The sequence below is a fragment of the Zootoca vivipara genome, chromosome 12 (assembly GCF_965207765.1).
Source record: "Zootoca vivipara chromosome 12, rZooViv2.hap1.1, whole genome shotgun sequence".
Taxonomy (NCBI): Eukaryota; Metazoa; Chordata; class Lepidosauria; order Squamata; family Lacertidae; genus Zootoca; species Zootoca vivipara.
This window is the reverse complement of record NC_142595.1, coordinates 11,350,124-11,364,509: the sequence shown is the minus strand read 5'-3', so window position 1 is coordinate 11,364,509 and position 14,386 is coordinate 11,350,124. Positions and strand designations below refer to the sequence as shown.

The following is a 14,386-nucleotide window of genomic DNA, read 5'->3' as shown; positions in this document are numbered from 1 at the left end:
ACGCTTTGGCATTGTAGCTGGTGGGAAAGCCTACGATTCTAATCATGCTGGTTATAAGCCCCAGCACAGCAGCAGCTAGTTGAGGTTAGATCATAGGATTCTCTTGCTGTCTCATTCATGGGTAGGCAAACTAAGGCCTGGGGGCCGGATCTTGCCCAATTGCTTTCTAAATCCGGCCCGGGGACAGTCCAGGAATCAGCGTGTTCTTACATGAGTAGAATGTGTGCTTTTATTTAAAATGCACCTCTGGGTTATTTGTGGGGCATAGGAATTCGTTCATATATTTTTTCAAAATATAGTCTGAGGTCTGGGGGACCCCTGATCTATATGAAGCCATTGGGAGTGGTCATTGGGAGAGATAATCAAGCAAGTTGTCATCAGTATGCTGATGATCCCCAGCTCTCCTTCTCTGCAACATCTGAATCAGATGTTCTTTTTTCTTTTTCTTTTTTCAAAATATAGTCCGCCCCCCCCAAGGTCTGAGGGACAGTGGACCAGCCCCCTGCTGAAAGATTTTGCTGACCCCTGGTCTGTTTCTTGATTTGAATGCTTGCTTTCAATGCACCTTTAGTTTAATAACAGGCCTTTGCTGTGCAAATTACAACTTGCCAAAAATACGTGTAATATCCATAGCATGGAAAAATCACAGGCACCAGTATTTAAAATACCTCCCTAGAGCTCATAGTATTGGGGGGGGGGGGAGTTGTTGTATGAGTTTAAAAATGGGAATACGTTGATGGACAGGTTCTGCTCTTAGTGTGGCAAACAGGTTAGTCTGGTGAGCCTTTCTGAATTAATATAATGGAATATTTATCAGAATAAAAGATTCTGATAAATGAAGCACCTAACCTAACCATTCAGTCTGCATCCAATTCTAATGAAGTAGCTGAAGACACCGTTGAAACAAATGTACAGTGGTGCCTCGCTTAACGAATGCCCTGCTTAACGAAATTTCCGCTTAACGAAAGGTTTTTTCTAGCGGAGGTTGCTTCGCTAGACGAATTCGTTTTACAAAAAATTCGTCTAGCGAGTTGCGGTTTCCCATAGGAATGCATTGAAATTAAAAAAAAAATCAATGCATTCCTATGGGAATTACTAGGCGAATTTTTCGTTATAAGAAAAGACCTGTGGAACGAATTAAATTTGTCTAGCGAGGCACCGCTGTAGTATTTTGAGGCCTAAGGAACAAAATAAATACATTTTTTCCAGCTACTCAGATATTAGTCTGTTTTCTGTTAGTGAAGATGTATACAATCAGAGATGTCAGCAAATGCAAGGTTACGTTGTTTCAGTAATGTATACTCAGTTGTAATGACACTTAAGGGAGGGAGTAGCTGACACTGAAAGCAATTCCTGAACTATTGCCATGTTAGCATTGTTTCATGAAAAAGTCAGCAACCTGAAATGGAATTAGTGTATTATGACATGGCCTCATCAGATATGGACGGAGAAGTTTCTGAGAATATATATACATGTGAAAGTACACTGGAGTGGAGAGATGAGAATTAAGCAAGCAAATGGGAGCAGGGTGATGGTAGGAAACTGTACTACTTTTTGTACATTTACAGTGGTACACCACTTTTAAAAATATGTGTGTGAGCTGTCTTCCCAGTTGCTTACCTTTCTCAAAACAAGTAACTAAACAAGATTCACCACCACCAATACATATTGCAGCTCTGGAAGGAAGGGAAGGCAGTCAATGGCAGTGACTTCAAATCAAATCAACATAAACATCAAATCAAATCATTACAAACATAAACATACGACAACATACAAAACATACAAAACGAGCAAGACGCTCGAGAATAATTACAATTGGTAAAAAAAAAATACAATTAGCATAAAGGGTATACAGGTTTAGGAATAAGGAGTTAGAGGTAAAAATATAATGAATAAAAAGAATTTCAAGTTGTATAAAACAATCCGTTACATCTCTTATAAGACAAAGCAGAGGTTAATTTTTTTGCCAATTGTAAGATTATACACGAATCTTGAGTCTTGCAATAGGAAGGCAAGCTGCAACTCTGTCGGGTTTTTGGAGTAATCGACTCAGTAGAGTTTTCCGAGCAGCACTATATAAGGGGCATGTGAGCACTATGTGCTGAAGGGATTCAATCGAGCGATTGTCACATGAACATAAAACCGAGACTCGACCCTTGGTAAATCTGTGAAAAAGGATGTTAGAGGGGAAGACATTGAAGAGTGCTTTAATAAAAGCAAAACGGTGACTGGCAGTAGGAAGAGATGACAAGTAAGCTGGCACCTGAGATGTAGTTGTAACGCCCAAATGACGTGGAGAGCATGTCCCGACAGTGACTTCATTTATTGGCCTGAGAAATCAATAACCCTAACTAGTTTATTATGGCTTTCACTTTCAAAGGCACCTGCTTATTTATCAAGTGCATGGAGATGTTCTGTATACGTGGACTGAGGTACTTATAAAGCAAAACAGCAATAGGAAAAAAGTTCTGTGTTCCTTGCGTGTTGTGCGATGAGGCTGAGGCTCACTGTGTTGGATTCTCTGCCAATATGGTGCTAGGAGGAGTAAATTTGTTACACAGTCAACAAGCTGTTAAGTCCACTCTCATCCTTTCTCCCTTCTGCTGATGGGAGAGATCGTCAGGGGGTTTGAACTGGGTGTTCATCAGTACATGGATGAAACCCAGCTCTACCTCTCTTTGAAATCAGAACCAGTGAAGGCAGTGAATGTTCTGTGTGAGTGTCTGGAGGCAATTGGAGGATAGATGGTGGCTAATGGATTGAGGTTGAATCCTGACAAGACAGAAGTACTGTTTTGGGGAAACAGGGGGCGGGCAGGTGTGTGGGGCTCTCTGGTCCCGAATGGGGTAACTGTGCTCCCGAAGGACCAGGTATGCAGCCTGGGAGTCGTTTTGGACTCACAGCTGTCCATGGAGGCGCAGGTCAATTCTGTGTCCAGGGCAGCTGTTTACCAGCTCCATCTGGTAGGCAGGCTGAGACCCTACCTGTCCACAGACTGTCTCGCCAGAGTGATGCAGGCTCTAGTTATCTCTTGCTTGGACTACTGCAATGCGCTCTACGTGGGGCTGCCTTTGAAGGTGACTCGGAGACTCCAACTAATCCAGAATGTGGCAGCTAGACTGGTGACTGGGAGTGGCCACCGAGACCATATAACACCGGTCCTGAAAGACCTACATTGGCTTCCAGTATGTTTCCGAGCACAATTCAAAGTGTTGGTGCTGACCTTTAAAGCCCTAAACGGCCTTGGCCCACTATACCTGAAGGAGCATCTCCACCCCCATCGTTCAGCCCGGACACTGAGGTCCAGCTCCAAGGGTCTTCTGGTGGTTCCCTCGCTGCAAGAAGTGAGGTTACAGAGAACCAGGCAGAGGGCCTTCCCAGTAGTGGTGCCCTCCCATCAGATGTCAAGAAAATAAACAACTACCTGACTTTTAGAAGACATCTGAAGACAACCCGGCATTGAGAAATTTTTAATGTCTAATGTTTTACCATTCTTAATGTGCTGTAAGCTGCCCAGAGTGGCTGGGGAAACCCAGCCAGATGGGAGGGGTATAAATAATGAAAATATTATTATTATTATTATTATTATTATTATTATTATTATTATTATTCTGTTGCTCTATGTTTATCAGCCTGACAAGATCCAATGAAGTGCTTCACCTCCATATTTTGGAATGCCTTGGATTTATACCAGCGCAGAGGACATTGTTTTGGTGCTAAACATTAGAATCGTAGAGCTGTAGAGTTGGAAGGGACCACGCATAGCTGCCAAGTTCCGGCCTGAGAAATAAGGGACTGGACCGGAAGTAGCAGACCGGAAGTAGCGCTGCCGCCATTTTGGAACTGGGCGGAGCATGCTCAGAAGCTACTTTTGATGCTGCTCTGCCCTGTTCCAAAATGGCCGCCGCACCATAAGTCGCGCTGCGGCCATTTTGGAACTGGGCAAAGCAGCATCAAACGTCGCTTCTGAGCATGCTCCGCCCAGTTCCAAAATGGCTGCCACGCCAGAATAAACTGGGGAAAAACAAAAAAAAATCCGTTTTTTTGTCTGGGGACAGCTGGAAAAACGGGGGTTTCCCGGGGAATACGGGAGACTTGGCAGCTATGGGACCACGGCTGTTCTGGGAGGTGCAGGCAGCCTTACCCCTATTCTGGAGCTGATGAAGCCTCACTTGCTAAATTCCTGCACAAATTGACTCACATCTCTGGTGGCTAAATGAATGGAAAGACTAATCAACACTGCATTTTGTTTTCGACAGGCACCGCCTAGGAGCCTTAGACCTCGTTTCAGGAAAAAAAGTACCTCATCTTCGACCACTGAAACCATGTGAGCGTGATGAGCCATTAGCGCCGAGATCCACGGAATGTCTCTCTTCTGCCTTAAAAGATCTACTCCGTTAATAATGTAGGGGGGGGAACAGTGGTGAGATGGATGTGCTTTTGATATTGCAACGTTATAAACATGGCCTTTCTCGCTTCCCTTTCCCTTTGCTGTGGGTTCCCTGACCGTTTTTGTGGCATTGCAAACCCAGAAGGCAAAAGCAAACCCCCCCTGGATTTCTTTGCAGAGTAGCAATTCTTTCAGCTATACTAGTGAGGCTGTACATTTGTAATTACTCCTTACATCAGCTTAGTTTTTAGCTCTGTAAGTGCAACCAGGAAAATAATTATTTACCTGTTCTAAATACTTGGATCCACCCTATTTATTTTGGGCTTCGTAATGTATAGAGTGGCAGGGGCCACAGATTTTTCTACCCAAGCTTTCTCCATCTTATCTTTATTACAGAACTGTGAATGATATGACAAATCATGAATTCTTTTCACTGTACACATGAGCTTAATTGCCACCCCCACCCCCTGTAAATTTTATTTATTGTAACTCAGATACTGTGTGTACTCCTGAAAAAAATAGAGCCAGAAGATTTTAGAGGAGGAACTCACAGGTGCGTGCACACACATACACACATCTATGTATTATCACAAGCTATGGGAGCAGTTTTGATGACAGCGATTGGCTGTGGCTGACATCCTAAGTATATTTACCTGGAGGAAAGTCATGCTGAAATCAATCAGACTTTGTAAACAGAATTAGGATTGCATTGTTAAGTATATTATGCATAAAAGAAACAAACATTATAACTCTTGGCCAACTTAATGAACATGCCTACAGCATGCAGTCATAATAAATGCTAGGAGGTAAACCAAAATCACATTAGCAAAGTGTGGGTTGGCCTATGTGTAAGTCAGCCATGTCTGCACATGGGATTTTAATCCTAACATTTTCCCACCAGGTATGTAGGTATTTCTTTCAGAGAAAGATAGTGGAAGACGGTAACCAAACTCCCTCACGTAATGCAAAGATTGTTAGCTTCTGGTATAGCTCACAATAGTCTGTAGATCCCATGGTGCGTTTGTAATTTTAGAGAGGTACAAAATGAGGAAACAGTACCAGGATTTGTGTATTCGTGCTTCAGATTGGTGTCTCTTGTAAGTGTTGAGCATGTAAAATCTAATTATGTAGACAATTGTATGTGTTCATTAGAATATTTAATATTGTAGAATATAAAAGATCTTGCCACTGAGATCAGATGGGTAGATTTCAAATGATACTCCTGACCTCCTTCATGTGTAGCAGGGATTTAGGTGGCTGTGTTTCAGGTTCCAAGATTAGCACTATGAAACGTCTGTTAAATATTTTTGTTTTGGGTTTGAGAATCCATATCCTAGCCTCCCTTAACGCTTCTTAAACGTTAATTTGGAACTTCTGAAATTCATTGAAAAGCCTTAAAAATCCAACCATTGCATAAGCATGTATCAGCATGGTTACTGCTGTGCAAGAAAACAAAAAGACGCCTCCAACAGTGAACCATATTTGGATCTGTTGCCATTTCAGTCAACAAATGAATAATTTAGATGGCAGCTAGAAAATATTCAGTTGTAGCACAAAACTCTATTTTGGGGGAGTTAAGCTAGCATATTTGTTGAGCAGTTTTTTGAAGTCTGTATACATTCACGCACAGAATTCAAAGTTGTCTGCGACATCAGCAAAATGACATTATCTTGCAAGCAGGTAACTTTTGCCAATATATACCGATATGTGTGACAGAATAAAATGAGAAAGTGGCAATTTTGTATTAAATTATGCCAAAAAGACACATTTGTAAATTTCTCCTCAAAGCGAACTGATGTCTATCTGACCTACTGTTTTACTGACAAGTATGACTGTTCTGGACTTCCTTGGTGTTTAGTGCTAAGGTGAAACTCTCTGAATCGCCTTATCTCTCAAATTAAATTCACTGTAAGAAGAAAATATCACTGGTAATAGTGCTAATCAATCAGTTGAACTGTGTTATCTGTGTATAGATCAGTGAGAAACATGAATGGCTAAATAAGTGCAGCACTTACGTTCCATATATTTTTTAAATCTGCAATACAATGGAAGCAGGTTGTTCACAGCCTTGGCCGAGACATGTGCATCAAAACATATCAGCTTCTAGCATTTTGAACACTCAAGACTTGTATTCTCTACCAATTTACTAGGGCTATCCATTTTATTTTCAGTAGAAGGCTCCCATATAATTTAATTTCACGTACACATTGGGGATTAATATGCTCTACTTTCTTGGTTTGGTTCTCTAGTCTTACCTCCTCGGACCAATACTGGGGGTCAGCTTTGCATAGCCAACTTTAGCTTCCACAATACTCAGTTCCTGCTGATTTTTGTTTTTGCGTTACAGATGTAGAACCACAGAACAGAGGCGGATTTTGGTACTCTTTGGTAACGGGGGTCCTGCAAGAGCCCCAGATTTGGTTCTTCTCAATTTTGTACCCACTCGGCTCATTGCCCTGTGTGAGGGAACTGCCTGCATCACCCAAAATTTAGTGCTACATAGAATCACAGAGTTAGAAGGGACCCCAGGGAGAGAGGAAGAAGAGTTTGGATTTGATATCCCGCTTTATCACACCCGAGTCTCAAAGCGGCTAACATTCTCCTTTCCCTTCCTCCCCCACAACAAACACTCTGTGAGGTGAGTGAGGCTGAGAGACTCCAGAGAAGTGTGACTAGCCCAAGGTCACCCAGCAGCTGCATGTGGAGGAGTGGAGACACAAACCGGGTTCACCAGATTATGAGTCCACCACTCTTAACCACGACACCACACTGGCTCACAAGGAGCAATGTTAGACTGTGGTTCTCCAGCACAATACTGTTTCTGTTGCTACAATTCTAGTATTATAAAACTACGGGGAGGGTTCCCAAACACGTAACTGTAAAATGTTCTTTATTGTAGGAAAATAGCTAACTTCTCAAGAGAACAGGCTATTATGGCTTAGTTGCATATGCCTACGTATCAGTACTGATCTAATTACCAAAGTTGCTCACCCTTCACTATTCATGGGGATAGACCATAGCTCAATGGTCGAGCACATGCTTTGGTTCCACCTTCTACCTGCAGAAGGTTCCCATTTCAGTCCCTGGCACCTCCAGTTTATGTTCATGTGACATACCTCTGCTGCAGACTCTGGAGAGCTGCTGCCTGCAGTCGGTTTTAAAACTAAAACACGGGGGGGGGGGATGCTGAACATAAAGTTGGGGTGCTCTCTAGCCAGTTGTAAACAACCTGCTACCTTCAAGCTGTACTCTGCAAGATACGGTAATTGTACTCTTAAGTAGCTTATACATGTACTTGTGCCTAAATGCTTGTTAATTAGTCTCTTTTGCTGTTTTTATTTGCGAGTACCTGCTTTGCACTTGGCACACTATTTGAAATTGTCAAGAGCACTGTATTTTAGAAAGTAACACAAGTGGCCAATATCTGAGGCCGGTAACGGGGCACTTAATATTGTTTGTTTCCACTGATCCATAGCAAGGACGTGCTAGGCTAGAACGTTTAAAAATGCATTGTAAGATCACATACTACAACAGTATTCCAAAGGTCAATGTTTTGTTATAATGCTTGATATACATCTTGAAAATAAAGTCTTAAATTTTTCTTTTAAAAACAGGAATGGGTCTTCTGTTCAAAGTAGGCGAAACTGTTATAATCACACTTCTAATATTGTATTATAATATTATTGTAGTGTTCTAATTTCTGTAGTTGTTTGTAGTGTCCTAATTCTTGTAGTTGTTTATCTACACTATATGCTACCGTTGTAAGGCATGGGTAGGCAAACTAAGGCCCGGGGGCTGATCCGGCCCAATTGCCTTCTAAATCTGGCCCGCGGACGGTCTGGCAATCAGTGTGTTTTTACACGAGTAAAATGTGTCCTTTTATTTAAAATGCATCTCTGGGTTATTTGTGGGCCATAGGAATTCATTCATCCCCCCCCAAAAAAATGTAGTCCTGCCCCCCACAAGGTCTGAGGGACAGTGGACCGACCCCCTGCTGAAAAAGTTTGCTGTTGTAAGGGGAATCTTAATAGATTAGCAAACCGATGGTCTACTACCCTGTTTCTTATATTTTAAGACATACCCATAAAATAAGCCATAGCAGGATTTTTTAGCATTCAAGGAATATAAGCCATACCCCGAAAATAAGACATAGTGATAGGCGCAGCAGCAATGCAGGCCCCGGCAGGAGGAGGAGGAAAAAAATAAGACATCCCTTGAAAATAAGCCATAGTGTGGTTTTTTTTGAGGAAAAAATAAATATAAGATGTGTCTTATAATATGAGAAACACGGTACTGCAACAGACAGTGTTCTACAGTGGTAAGATTTCGGTTCCAAAAAACCCCACTCCAAACTAACAAGGTTCACTGAGTGATTTTGCACCAGTCATTCTCTCTCAACCTAGCCTATTCCATTTGTTGTTGTGGGGAGAGGAAAATCATGTATGTCAAATGGAACTCCTTGTGAATAATTGTAAGGATACTTGAGGAAATGGCTGGGATTTGTCTTGATGGAAAGAAGAAAGACTTCATCAATCAGAGCCTCAAGCTGGTAAGATGACTGAAGATTTGTACTGTGGTAGATAAACCCAGTATCTTGAATGGTTCTGATACATCATTTGAAATAGGTATCAAGTACATACATACACAATTTTTTGTGTGTCTATTTGTGTTCTCACATAAAAACAAATCAACTATTAAACAGAAAATTATAATACAAGACAACCATCAGTAATCATTTGCAAAATGATTTCCACGACTGCCCAATGACTTACAGCATCTCTCTTGCCATTTCAAAGTAATATTTACTGCAAAGCTGCATTTTTTTATAAGCCAGCCATTAATTACTCATCAGCTTTTTTTGTTTAAGACAATCCATGTGCTTAAATTTTGCACTTCTATTCAGCAGAAAGAATAAATGGGCCATGGCTGAGCAAGGCTAAATACTTATTTTATACAGTCCCAAGATTTAAAACCATAGCTATAACTATTTAAAACAGTTTTGAGGCATATAATTTATATTCCACAATCAAGGAAAGTATATTTATACATTCTGCAGCTATCGCCCTTTCCTAATAAAACAAAACAATTATGCAATCAATCTTTAGAGTAATCAGATCAATGGTTTATTTTGCACCAGTAATTTAACATAAACTGTTCATTTGCTTGTTAGACAGATGTATGGAAAAGTAATCAACCTGAACCATTAATATTTGGACTGGCATACAAAGATCCGCAGATGTGCATTTGACAATTTATAACTTAAAGTTTGTACGATCTTGGTATTTCTGGTAGGGGTCATCAATGTACCAGTTTCTTCTTTTCCAGAAGGAAGATGTCATTTTATCAAGGAGCTTAGACTGTGTTTTATTGCAGAACACATGTTCCCTCAAGCGCTTCCTCCGCCTAGGATTTTTCTTCCACAGTCGTTTCTTGTAACCAGCCTGTCATCAAAGAGGAAAAGATTTAATTCCTCAAACATATGAATGGCTATCCACAAAATAAATACATAAACACCACACAAGTAGATTTTCACATAGCCTGTTCTGTCCTTCATTTTTTAATTCTTGCACATTTCCAAGTTACAATTAGAAAAGCAGCATCTCTCCCACACGCCGGCACATCATGCTGTCAAGACAATAACATTCAATGAAGAAAATATTACCCTTCTCCTTAGCCAAAGGCCACTGTGCAATCTGAGAAATCTGTGAATCACAGCTTTTACAGTTTTCCTTTTTCCTTTCCGCAAGCCAAATTTGATGAGGGTCCTTACTTGCTGATGAAGGATACTTGGGAGCAGTGGTGTTACACTGAAATTTGTAGGAAATCAAGAAAATATGAAGTTAGATCTAATAGCTGTGACCTGTTGAACTTAGCATTTGACTAATCAATGTCTCGATAGCACAGAAACTTTATACCAAGATCCTTGAAAAGACAAAAACTAAACAACTCAGCAATGTTCCATAAATAGCAGAAGTCACAAAAATGTTCAAATGGTCTCCTTAAAATTACTTCTGTCATATAAGAATTCAAACTAGTGCACTGTGGATAAAGAGGATGTAACACATGCTCACCTCCCAAGTATGTTTGTATGATCACACCACAATATTGTTGTTGCTCCCATTAATTCCCACCCTCACTTTACAATACAGTGGCGGACTTTGGTACCCTGTGCAAGGCCAAAGTTGCCCCCCCCCACTTCTCTGTGATCAAACAGAATTCTATCCCATGTTGTTTCTCTCATGTTCCTTGAACAGTAGAAATGGGGGAAACTGCATGCGATATGGGAGGCGGGAATATGCATCCCCATAACAGCTCTAGCATGCACATAGGGGGGAAGGAACTGGGATCTTACTTTGTTAGTACTAACACTGAGCCTCATCAATACCTGCTTCAGAATGCAAATTTGGTGCACTAATACAGGCATCTCCAAACTTCGGCCCTCCAGATGTTTTGGACTACAATTCCCATCATCCCTGACCACTGGTCCTGTTAGCTAGGAATCATGGGAGTTGTAGGCCAAAACATCTGGAGGGCCGCAGTTTGGGGATGCCTGCACTACTAATACATGCCTACCAATGGGCCAGTCCTACCCCCATAATTGTCCTTCTCTGGCACAAAGAACAATCCAATGGGCAAATGGGAGGGAAAACAATAAAGAAAATGGACTAATGTGTCCTTCCTTGTTTATGTGGCTTTGGCAGCTGCAGTATAAGTAATATTGGAAAATGTACTTTTCCCAAGCTCCAGAAAGCAGGGATGGAGGTGGGGGGGGGGGGAGGCATCCTGGGGAAACAGCATTAGCCCTACCCCAAACGACTGAGGAACTGCAGTCACAGCTTAGCAACCACCAGGGCCTCTTAGGTAGAAGGTTTGAAGGCTGGCAAGTACAAGTACCCTTAGAACTTGTAAGGGAAAAATATTTTTTCTTCAATGTGTTGTAGTTTCACGCAAATTTCTAGTCCCAAACTGAATCAAGCCCAGAGGAATCACCTCTAACTACTATTGATATTTTGACATCTTAGTCAAAGTACGCATATAACCTAATACGTTGTTAAACACACCAGCAATACACTAGGAATCCTAGTGTTACTACTATTAGAAAGGAAACTGGGGCAATAGGAACCTTTCCCAACATTTTGCACTATTATTATGCCTATATAATGGAACACATGGTGCTTTTACGAACAATCAAGCAAATATTAGCTCCAGCTCAAAATCTGTAAAAATCTAAATTTCAACAGTGAAGAGGGGAGAACATGCAGGATATAGTTACACATACTTTGACTTTATTATGGTTGGGGACCAGATAGAAGGGTTTAAAACAAAATCTGTATGAAGGATTAAATTGTGTCTACCTGTTCAAAATTGAGACTGAATGCCCATAAGACCCACTTCCAATGGAGAGAAGAGGTTTTCTGGTGGAGATTGTTGATATCTTCCTCTGGCTGATGTGAAGTGAAGGCAACCAAGAAATTGGGCGGATGCTGTAAGAACTATTATTGGCCAAAGGGACCAAAGGGCAGAAAGATCTTAAAACCCCTAGGGAAATAAGAGAAAACATTATGAAAAGCAAGCAGATCATGTATCAAGAAATGGAACCAGGAACTACCTTCATCTGGCTTCTCCCTGTTCTGGACTTCTCACAGTGAGTGTTGACTATTATGAGACTGATGGAGCCAGGGGAAGACCCATCTCAGAGCTTACCAGCTTAATTTTCCTCTCACCAAGAGAGAGCAGGAGGCAGGCAAAGATTACCTCAGAAGTCAGACCTCACAGCCTGCTTCTCCTACCCTGCTACCCAACTGTAGTAGATTGTCTAGGGCAATCTTGGGTTCCCAGATGTTGGGCTACAACTCCCATCATTCCTAGACAGCATGGTCAGGGATGATGGAAGTGGCAGTTCAATAATCTGGGGAGTTCAATAACATCTGGGGATCCAAGGCTGAGAAAGGAGGGTCTGGGGATGTCAACTGTCCTGTGGAAAGGATCCCAATGGCTTTTAATTGCTCATTGTGGGGTTTTTTCTTTAATGTAGTTTAATGTTTCTTGTAAATTGTCTTGGAAGGATGAGTATCATGGAAGGCAGACTATAAATAAATCGATGAAAATAATACACACACACACACAGTACACACACACACAAAGTGTGTGTGTATATATATATATGGGGTGAAGAGTCCATGTGGAAGGGGCAATCAACCAAATGAGTGTGTGCTAATAGGACTTTATTATTTAAATAATAATAATCCCACTACTGTACAAGACTTCATCAGATCAATGCCCGTTTTCTTTTGTAAGCATTAATAATATGACTCAAAGTTGGTGAGATTTCTTGCTTACAGCATTTCACATTAAGCGAACTGCTATGATTAGTCAAAGCACTATCAGTCAGACACGAGGAAAGTGAAGGTCAATTTCCGAAAGCAGCATTGCGTCGCAATTATCCTGCAAGATTTCATCACAACCCCCATTCCTGCTTGAAACAGCAGCAACCTTAAGATGAAAGTCTTCAGGTCCTACTTTTATTGCTGCTCATCATTTTAACCTGCTTCAGCCTCTGCTGGGAGCCAATGCTATTATACGTATAGCCTCAGTTTCTTTCTTTTTGGAATAGCTGCTGTTGCGTAGTTTAGTGACGCAAACTAGTGACGGCCAGCCTTTCTTCCAAATTTGGACCTGTAGAGTCCGAGCAGGGTGAAACCAGCAAGCCCCCCCCCCCAATACCACCCTTTCCTAACCAGGAGCTTCAAGCGTCTGCAGGGCCGGATTTAGGTTTGATGAGGCCCTAAGCTCCTGAAGGTAATGAGGCCCTTTATATATCCAGCTGTCCTTTGTCAACAACAAATTGTTGCTGTTTTTTGTATTGAATAGATGCTCTATGGTTATTTACAGACCTACTGGTATCTAAAGCCATTTGCACATGCAGAATGTATTCATATCTTAAATGTGCCCTTAAGACAGGATTTGTGAGGAAAGAGACAATGGGGAGGTTTCCCACTTCGACCTTGCAGAGAAATATTTGAGGTCAGTTTGTTCAGGACTTTTTTTCTGTGAAGTTTCAGACATGTGGTTTATATATACAGTTATGAACATTTATCATATATATATGATCTTGAAATACTTATAACAACCCTAAATATAGAAATGAGCAAACCAGTGATATTTTAGGGAGCAGACTTACATCATAGGAGCCTACACAACACAAAACGCTGTTGCTGTAGGTAGGTTTTATTTTATTTGTTTTTTATCTTATATTTTGGAAATGTATATTTTCTTTAATTTTTCTGCCCCCCCCCAAGAGAGTGGGGCCCTAAGATATAGCTTGTTTAGCTGATACGTAAATCCGGCACTGACATCTGCAATAAAATAATTCGAATAATCAAATAGGGCCCACGATTTATTATAGTCTCTCTCTCTCTCTCTGCGCTGACTCTCTCCCCGCCTGTCACTCACACACACGACGACACCCCCTCCCCGTGCGACCCTCAGTCGCCCGAGCGCAAGAGCCGGGAACTCCACGCCTCCCATCACTAACCTGGGAGCCTCCGCGCCGCAGCGAGCGCCGCCATATTGTCTTCTGCGCCCTCCCACCCGACCCGGCTACGGCTTCCACCGAGGATCAATGCGAAGCAGAAAGCAAAGGCGCGCATGGCCCCGCCCCTTCACTGCCTTATGAAGGGAGAATTGGCGCAACAGCGTTCTTGGTCGTCGCCCGCTAAAGGAAAGCATTCCCGCCGGCTCAGCTCAGAAATGCTGGCTTTTTGCGGTTTTAATTTGGGAAACGAGAGACCCCGAAATCGTGTTTTGCGCGTGGCAAATTTGCTTCAGCTCGGAGCTATTTTTCGTTAAGAATTAGGAAATTATTTAACCACCCCCCTTCCCTAAATGCTGTATGCTCTCTATTCCTGTTTTTGAAAATGCAATAATAATAATAATTTTAAAAAATTAGGCCATTCTCACAGCATTCTCCCCTTATGAATCTGGCACGCTTAACTA

At 41.7% G+C, this 14,386-nt stretch overlaps 2 protein-coding genes across 4 annotated transcripts in view; one reads left to right on the top strand and one right to left on the bottom strand.

The window, feature by feature from the left end:
* REEP1 (receptor accessory protein 1) overlaps nucleotides 1-6,417 on the top strand; it is a 64,620-nt gene extending 58,203 nt beyond the window's left edge. For all 3 annotated transcript variants that reach the window (XM_060282302.2, XM_035135157.3, XM_088655913.1), the window contains one exon: nucleotides 4,260-6,417. In XM_060282302.2, coding sequence (XP_060138285.1) covers nucleotides 4,260-4,331 — 72 coding nt within the window. In that variant the 3' untranslated portion in view covers nucleotides 4,332-6,417. The remainder of the gene's footprint in view (nucleotides 1-4,259) is intronic.
* Nucleotides 6,418-9,490: 3,073 nt separating this feature from the next.
* On the bottom strand, nucleotides 9,491-13,983 carry MRPL35 (mitochondrial ribosomal protein L35). The gene is made up of 4 exons (XM_035137182.3): nucleotides 13,926-13,983; nucleotides 11,746-11,929; nucleotides 10,053-10,197; nucleotides 9,491-9,831 (listed from the first exon to the last, which is right to left on the bottom strand). The coding sequence occupies exons 1-4, from the start codon at nucleotides 13,957-13,959 to the stop codon at nucleotides 9,643-9,645; spliced, it is 552 nt and encodes a 183-aa protein (XP_034993073.1). The 5' UTR covers nucleotides 13,960-13,983; the 3' UTR covers nucleotides 9,491-9,642.
* Between the last annotated feature and the right edge of the window lie 403 nt (nucleotides 13,984-14,386).

Coding starts and splice junctions, on each gene's coding strand:
- MRPL35 (XM_035137182.3), bottom strand. CDS start 13,959: ATGGCGGCGCTCGCTGCGGCGCGGAGGCTCCCAG. Junction 11,930..13,925: donor TGCGGCGCGGAGGCTCCCAG/GTTAGTGATGGG, acceptor TTATTTCCCTAG/GGGTTTTAAGATCTTTCTGC. Junction 10,198..11,745: donor TCAGTCTCAATTTTGAACAG/GTAGACACAATT, acceptor TACAAATTTCAG/TGTAACACCACTGCTCCCAA.